Source organism: Limulus polyphemus, unplaced genomic scaffold, assembly GCF_000517525.1.
Source record: "Limulus polyphemus unplaced genomic scaffold, Limulus_polyphemus-2.1.2 Scaffold5323, whole genome shotgun sequence".
Taxonomy (NCBI): Eukaryota; Metazoa; Arthropoda; class Merostomata; order Xiphosura; family Limulidae; genus Limulus; species Limulus polyphemus.
Genome location: NW_013670933.1, coordinates 31,102 through 40,268, shown reverse-complemented (window position 1 = coordinate 40,268; position 9,167 = coordinate 31,102). Strand labels below are relative to the sequence as shown.

The 9,167-nt window shown below is 34.0% G+C and overlaps 1 protein-coding gene across 1 annotated transcript in view; it reads left to right on the top strand.

Annotated features, from left to right (window-relative positions):
- Positions 1–5,636: 5,636 nt before the first annotated feature.
- LOC106472426 (cytochrome P450 4V2-like) overlaps positions 5,637–9,167 on the top strand; it is a gene marked incomplete at its 3' end in the record, with an annotated part of 31,528 nt that continues 27,997 nt past the window's right edge. Inside the window, exons 1-2 of the mRNA XM_022400998.1 lie at positions 5,637–5,699; positions 7,747–7,832. Of these exons, the coding sequence (XP_022256706.1) occupies positions 5,637–5,699; positions 7,747–7,832 (149 nt within the window). The remainder of the gene's footprint in view (positions 5,700–7,746; positions 7,833–9,167) is intronic.

The following is a 9,167-nucleotide window of genomic DNA, read 5'->3' as shown; positions in this document are numbered from 1 at the left end:
ATTGCAAGTGCTGATCAGTTTCAGTTTCAGCCATATTGATTCAGAGGTAGATATAAATACCACAGCTAATCTTTTAAAAACGTTGAATTTTTCTGCTATGAGATTTTCCTCCTCTACTTGTCATTAAGACCCAGGAAGGTAGGTGGGGCATTTTCCTTGTCTGATTCAGGTCATAGAGCACAGTACTTTTCACTGTCTACTGACCCATCAATTCTTTCATCCTCTAATTCCTGGTCAAATCAGAGTACAAAGACTAAGTTAATCAGTGAAATATAGCTTCAGCTTGTGAATATTATTTAAGACACTTTCATGCACCATGTGACCATTGCAGCTCATAGCTTGATGGAATAAGTTGTGTATGGAACAGGTGAGACTTAGCTTTGGATAGAAATGAGTTGTTTCTATACTACAGGAGTGTACAAAAGCCATATTCATTCTCCAGGCTCAACTTTTTGTTCCTCAACTATCTCACCACAGATCTCTTTTGCCTTATAGTTGTGTTACTCATCGTTTGATGCTCAAATGTGTGTGTATCAACTAATGCAGATCTCAAGTACCTCACACATACCTGTAGACACTGCAGCACGTCTATAGTGGATGAAACGTAGACTGTCCATCACATACACACAGAGCTGTGCTTCTTGAACAAACATTAGTACTTTGATGATAAAACACTCAAATATTACTCTGCTGTGCTATATGCTATTAATATGCAGTTATTCATCCCAGCCAAATATGATCAGGATTCAGGACCTACTCAAACATAAGATAGACAGTTCATAAAATCCATTTGGCCAAACCATCAGTTTTAGGGTGGTATGGCAAAGTATAAACCTTCACTATATTGAATACCTTACCAAATAAAACTGACTGTTGAAAATACCTCTCTGGGTACTCTAAATTATGGTTCAGCTAACTTATCAATGACACACTGCCCTCAATCAGTAAATATCAGCCAATGTAAAGATGATCAGTCGCTGGAAGAGGACCAGCTACATTCAGTGCTATTCTCTTCAAACAATTTACATCTTTTTACAACCTACTGACAGAGTTGACCTTGCTATGCTGGCTTTTTCTCTGGGCAGTACACACAGTAAAGTGCTTACGCTCTCAACTTCATTAATGCAGTCCAGCCACTTATAAAAAAATCTTCACTGCCTGCATGGTTCACTCATAAGTGCTGCTGCAATGAATTTTTACAAGTTCATAGCACCCAGAATCTAGACATTCACAACTCAATATCTGAAATCATTTGTTTTACCATGCTACTGCCCAGGAAAATGAATCATACTCTTAAGCTTCATGCCATAACCCATACCTGGAACATACAGCAAAAGATAGTCCTTAATTTCATTTTCCTCGTAATGTACAGACACAGAAAAAAAACTCCCTTTAAGACTGAATTGTGCAACATGTAAAGCATAAAAAGACTCATGATTAATAAGAATAAACTACCATTACAAACATGTCTTTTAACAAAGAATACACATCATAAAAAAACTTTCAACAGAGACATGTACACAGTAAGTATAGGAAGTCAGCCATGAAAAGGAACCTTTACATTAGCAAACTTTTAAGAATTTTAATATTATTAACCTTTTTAAGCATAACATCCACTTTTAACTCTTATATACTTCACTTGCTAACTTAATTACTGCAGAATATATCTAACACAAAAATATTAATATTTTGGCTGCAGGTCTGTATTGCTTGAAAATTGTACTCTTTACACATTCAAATCAATATATATGTAAACAAAATTGTATGTAGTGTAACATACATATATTGTCATACACATAGATACATCACACATTAATCACATATGGTAAACCAAAAAAAAACATGTATGTGGTAACTGATGGAGAACAGTGTTTATCAACATGACCAAAACTTGAAGTTGCAGCATCTGCCACCATACTAGCATTCATGAGCCAGAAAAAGTAACTTGTCTGGATACTACACAAAAATAATACAATCACAGCCTCAATAAATTCAATAAAAATAAGCCATTAATTGTAAATCATGCAACTTGAATTGTTATCTATAGTATACACCTAAAATCAGACAAACGTAGCGGGCAACAAGAGACACATATTTACTGTGATAGCCACTACCAACACCTCTATACATGCTGTATACTACTGTGCTGCCATTTTTGGGACATGAAACACACCAATCTTGACATCACTAAATTAATTACTCAGACCACATCCAGTCAAATATAAAATGTTTTTTCATGGCTTGTATTTTAACATTAACACCATCCATTAACATATTGCATTACAGATTTTAATCATTCTAAGAATATCTACTATGTAGAATTGTGGCATGTCAAGTAAAAAAGTGTAACACTAAAAGAAAAAAAAAGTAAGTAATGTTCTCTGATACATGGAGATTCTTCATTTTATAATATCATAAAACAAGTTTAGATGTAAAAAAAGCAGTTCATATTCCAACTTATGAAATCATACATACATGATTAACATGTTAAGTAATAAATTCTGTTATACCAGACAAAGATGCTTAAAAATTAAAGCTTCATCTAAAACTAATTTAAACAGTATGCATTAGAGCCAAAGAAGAATATTTTAGTAGTTATAATGACATTTTTTTTTAGAACTCAAAATGTGATGTCTATAAGAAGTGTGAATTTTATATTATTTGCAAAACGAATCACCTCACAATAGATACTTTTTCTCTCAAGTTCTTAGCCAAACACTTCACAACTGTGTGGCTTATTTTTTAAATGCATTATTTTTAAATTCTGTGTCTCAGACTGTATGGCTATATGGTTTCTCTATAATGCTGTATCGTCTGAAGTTATTTTATGTGAATATATCTTCTGAAGTATTTTAAAACAACCATTATCTCAAAACTGTTATTACATTGTAATCAGCATCAATAATATCAAAGTCAAACTTGGGTTTGTGTGTGTAATGTAGTGTAATGTAGAGACAAGGGCAGATAAGGGATTGCAGGACACGTTCCAATAATCCCCCAGAACCCACTGAGGGGGACATATCTGCACAACCAAAAGAAATCAAGGCTTCTAGGGTAGTGAGGGTCCTCAAATCAAATGTGAGTGAGAGAAGTGCCTTGGATAAGGCTGGCCCTTAGGGGGTGCAGTGGGTATGAGGCCCCCAATTGGAGGGGGCCTCAAATCTTAATCAAATGGCCCTGAAATTAATAAAATCATATTTGTGATCAACAATGAGTCAAGACCGTCTCAGTTCTGAAATAAATAAAATCATATTTGTGATCAACAATGAGTCAAGACCATCTCAGTTCCTTGGCTGTCTTGTCGATTGAGAGAGAGGAAGCAAGATGCTGCAATTTTGAAACCTCATAGAAGAATGGGCCAGTGATAGTGGAAGAAAATTTAATTTCACTTGAACTAGAATTTTGTAAGTACATTTTCTTTTTCATTGATATTATTGCATCTGCTTCCATTTTTTTCATGTTCGAAAACTGGGTAGGTCATTACTAAAATTGAGTTTAAAATGCATCATGCATGGTTATATATTTATGTCTCTAATCTCCCCCCTCTCTCATACGCATATCTAAATTTCATATACATTGTAGCAGGGGGGGCACCATTAATTCTTGCACCCGGGCCCCCTTGTACTCTAGGACCGGCCCCGACCGGAAGGAAAGCTGTTTAGCTAAAAAGTGATAATCACGCAGGCGAATAGCAGTAGAATAAAATGAAATAGTGATAACCGAATGGCGTTTACTGGTCAAAGTAGTGTTTTCCAAACTGTGGGGTGGGGCCTTTTGGCGGGGAGAGCCCAAGAATAGCGACGGAAGAAACAGAGGAGTTGGAGATGATGATAACCTAACAAAACTATCACTTTGCTCTCAAAGATTTTTTTCCTCTCGCATTTATTTACTCCTTACAGCGTTTTTATCATGTGAAAAAATATTTAAAATAGGTAAAGAAAATATGAAGGGGGTTGCAATGGAAACTTTACTGAGTTAGGGGGCGCCGCTATTTAAAGTTTGGAAAACACTGGGTTAAAGGGAATAAAAATTTGTAATAAAGATAGCCGTAAATCTGTAAAGCAATTTCGCAATAAACCAGTCTTGTAACCCCAGAAGTTATTATCTTTCATGATAAAAATTAAACAGGTGACAAAAATATAACAAAGTATGAAACCTCCAAATATATTTAAAATCATATACAAATTAAAGTTACAAGTGTATAAATATAAAATCAAATCAGGAGTGATATAGTAAATAAATACATTCATGAAAAATAATGAAATCATCAAATAAAAATAAGACCATAGCCGTAATACACACACAAAAGTTTTCTCATAACTAGTGATATAAAAACTATCAAACTGAAAGAAAACTGCAATTCTTACGATGGGGTATTTTACCTTAAATATACCGTGTATATAAGCGATTTTTATCATATACTCACTAGGTTATTTTATCTTAAATATACCGTGTTTATAAGCGATTTTTATCATATACTCACTAGAGTATTTTACCTTAAATATACCGTGTATATAAGCGATTTTTATCATATACTCACTAGGTTATTTTATCTTAAATATACCGTGTATATAAGCGATTTTTATCATATACTCACTAGAGTATTTTACCTTAAATATACTGTGTATATGAGCGATTTTTATCATATACTCACTAGAGTATTTTACCTTAAATATACTGTGTATATGAGCGATTTTTATCACATTCTCACTAGGGTATTTTTACCTTAGCCCCCCAGTGGCACAGCGGTATGTCTGCGGACTTACAACGCTAGAAACCGGGTTTCGATACCCGTGGTGGGCAGAGCACAGATAGCCCTTGTGTAGCTTTGTGCATAATTAAAAACAAACAATTTTACCTTAAATATACTGTGTATATAAGCGATTTTTATTATATACTCACTAAGATTTTATTTTTGTAGTTCTCCGGTGGGTCAGCAGTAAACTTACGGACTTACAACGCTAAAATTCGGAATTCGATTCCCCGTGGTGGACACAGCACATAGCTCGATGTGTCTTTGCATTCAAACAAATTTAATTATTTTATGACAAACCAAATGTTTAAGGACGAGTGTTTGTTGGATTGAAAAATTAGTTTTCCGCGAGTAGAATTTTTATTACAATAACACAGTTTCGTTTTTTTTTTCAAGATATTTGTTAGAAAAATTAAAACAATCGATATGTGAAGTAGAATCCAACTTTCGATATTTGATGTATCTACATAAACATAGAAAAGTATTGAAATTTATTTCACCTGAGTTCCCCTGAAACAAATGACCCAATATATTTATATATGAATAATAGTGAAATATAATCTAGCCAAATAATTATCCCAGTAATAAGAAGATCAGTTGCAGAGCTAAACTCTACAGAACAGAAAAGGCATTATTTATTGTTGCTGCATAACATTCCTTATTATTTAGCAAAATCAGGCATATAAATTTCTCGCCATCTAGGGGAGTTCATCTGCATTAAATTTCAACACTTTTAATGAGCAATTTTTAGTTCGTGTATTGCGAAAAAAAAAACCACACACACACACACAGTACTTCAATTCATCTTCACATATAAATATATTTGCGTTTAAAGCTTTTTAATATCTAACAAAACCACAATACTAAAAATAAATCTTAAAGTATGGTAGCACTGGTAACAAATAATGATCTCCGATCATTGTACGTAGTACCCACAAAGTTACAGGTTAAGTAAATAGACCACCACGTGAAATAGAACAAAACATAAAATCAATGTGCAGACGACCCCTTATATACGCATCATATTATTGATGCTTCCAGCAACGGCACGCCTCGAATGTTCTCATTCATTCACACACGACAGATACAGCTAGATACTCGTATGTCAGACAAACTTTTCTCTTTTTAAAAACAACATATACACACACATACACAAACAGGGACAAATCAGCGTCCCGAAGTTCTTTCTTTTCGACACTTAGGGACAACTGGTAAAAAAAAAACAAACTCGGTCGTTTGGTCACCCTGGCTTAGGAACCACGCAAAGTACATTTCTACTAAAAATTGAACACTTCAGTCATGTAATTTTGATATGATGATGGAATTTCATTTTTAAAAAGTTACCTTTTAAAAATTCATTAATAAAAAACGCTTATTTAATGATGTAACTTACTCTTAGTAAATCTTTGATACATTGATTTCACACACACACACACACACAAAACATTTAGTTTTCCAATACCTTATTTACCAATAATTTTATTAAAAACACGCGTGGAACATACATTCAGGTCAACGTATAATGGTCGAGGGAAACTTTTAAGGGCGTGAATTCTAACCTTAGGAACAACAAGGGCTTTATTGTTGGATAGCTTTCCATTTAAACTTTCTTGTTTTTATATTTTACGAGTGTAGCATAATTTTCACTTATCGTTATTTTTTGTACTTAAACAAGATCGAAATTGATTTCTCTGTATAAATAAGATAACGTGTTCAGAACAGAGGTTATTTGTTTGTAATTAAGCACAAAGCTACACAATGGACTATCTGTGTTCTGCTCACCACGGTAATCGCAACCTAGATTCTAGCATTCCAAGTTCATAGACGTACTGTTGTGCCACTAGGGGGCAGCCCAAAGCTACATAATGGGTTTTGTGTGATCTATTCACCGCGGATATCGAACTGAGGTTTTTAGCATTAAAAACCCCCCAGGTTTGTCACTTAGCGACAAGGGGGCTTGACGCGTAACCCTAGAAATATATACAATTATTTTATTGTTTCAAAGTTTAAACTTTAAACGATTATACAGAGTTTCACTCTGAAAATCAACATTTACGTCTCAAAAGCAGGCCCCCCCAAACAAACAAAAACAAAATCGTGACAGTAGAAATAAGGTACATTTCACTCAACGTTGTGTAATTTCCAATAATTTTGCAAAACCTGAATTAAAACTCCCATAATCGGCCACTACTTGCTGGACCAGTTCACCCGACTGAACTGTAACCTTGTTGCACAAACAACTAAAATTCCCCAGAAACTCTCTTTAACGTATTATGTAATTTTTTTTTCATAAACAAGATTCACACACGTATTCATTATATTTTGGAGAAAGACCAACTTTTTGTTTTACATCCTGTACACATGTTGTTGGAGTTGTTGCAAATAATACGACTACATTTCATGCTAGAGTAGATTGGTTGAATTTGAAGATAGATTTAAAAAATATTAAATTACATTGTTTTGTTTTATTATCACAGTACCCTATATTCTATGATAATACTATTATATTTTTGTGTCTTGTAAGATCACTGGTCACATTAACCGCGCTCTACGCGTACATTTTTCTTCTCATAATATTTTATATTGATAATCTTCTGTTACGACAGCGGAAGTCGCGTGACTCTGGGAGCATGCGCGCTGGAGTTTCTCGAATTATCGAGGAACCCCGCGAATGTCCGAGTGTTTGCTAGACGCCCTCTTTTTTAATATATAAGCCTGGCGAGAGAAACCAGCGTATTGAAGAGATAAATAATTGAGTCAAGCGAACAGTAGGTCCCGTAAGTAAAGTGCGGGAATCACTGTGATTTATAGTGTGTGTGTTATAAAGGTTGTTAAGTTTAAAGTGACTGTGGAAATTCTGTGTATTACATATAAGTTGTATCGAGAAAGAATAAACTAGTTTTAATCAAGAAAGGACTTGTGTCGCTGAAGTTCCTCGGAAAGCATTTCTACGGGATATGTAACACTTCATTTTATTTTGCCTTTCCTTTTAGGCTGTGTTGATGAGTACCAAAAATCTACGTAGATCACGACATTATTCGTTTCTAGAAGAGTGGTCAGAAAATTGTATTGTTGTAAGGTGAGAGTAATCTTTTTTTGTTCGTTGTAACACAACGTAAAAATATTTTATATTTTTTATATAGAAATAAGAACTGGTTTCTTAAATTGGATGTCGTTTTCATCAATATATTCTCACTTATATATATAACTGTTCAACTATTTTCTTTAGCGATAAATAATTCATACCGGTTTTGTTGGATTTCGCGTACATCTAATCGAGAGCTATCTGCACTAGGTGTCCCTAATTTAGAAATGATAGACTAGAGTGAAAGCAACTGCACAACACTGTCCACAGCCATTTCTTGGGCTGCTCTTTACCAAAGAATAGTGGGATTTATCATCACATTATAACGCCCCATGGCTGAAAGGGCGAGCATGTTTGGTGACTGGATTCGAACCTGCGACCCACAGAATGTAAGTCTAGTGCTCTAGCCACCAGATCCACGTAATACCTGCTTACCCACTTTTGTACCTACCACTAGAAATTACAGAGTTCTTATTTTTACCTGAAAAATTACATCAGTGTGACAATACGTAAGCAACTTACTTTCTTTTAGTGTTAAAACAATTTCACAAAAAATCTAAATAAACAGCTTAATAAACAATAACTGATAAACATCTACTTAACTGTACGTCGTTAGTAAAAACGTAGTTGAGCTACTTTCATACCCTTCATCGTTTTCTAGACTTTTATATCGTCCCCATTTTTACGTGAATATAATTATGTACTGTGACACAAATAAAATTGTATAGTTATATTTTTTTTATATATTAACTTTTTAAATTTTCAATAAGTAGGCCATTTTTCTCATTTTTGTGATAGGTACTTTCCAAATGTTAAGTTACAACAATTTATTGGGTATTTTAGTACAGTGAACGTCACAGTGTTACATAATCACTCATTGTGAAAAGAAAAAAAGATCAAAAGCGAAGAATTATCAGAAATATAATTAAATAAATTAAGCTTCTTTCTTATTATTATGTGCACATTCTGTGCAGCTGCTGTTTGTATAGAGATATTAATTTCGGAAAAGCCCCCTAGTGGCTCAACAGTAAGTTTTAAGGCTTCTAACACTACAAATGGGGTTTCAATACCCGAGGTGGGAATAGCACAAATAACCCATTGTGTAACTTTGTGCTTAACAACAAACAAAAAAAAATTCCGAAAAAGTTCAAGGAAATCATTTGCCTTTTTTCTTTGATTATTGGACATTTTGTTCATTGTTTAACATATTATTATTCATGCGAGTGTTAGACACCTATACAGCACTGGTAACTTTTCTTTTACATAAAATTGGAAGATTGTTTGTTTGTTTTGGAATTTCGCGCAAAGCTACACGAGGGCTATCTGCGC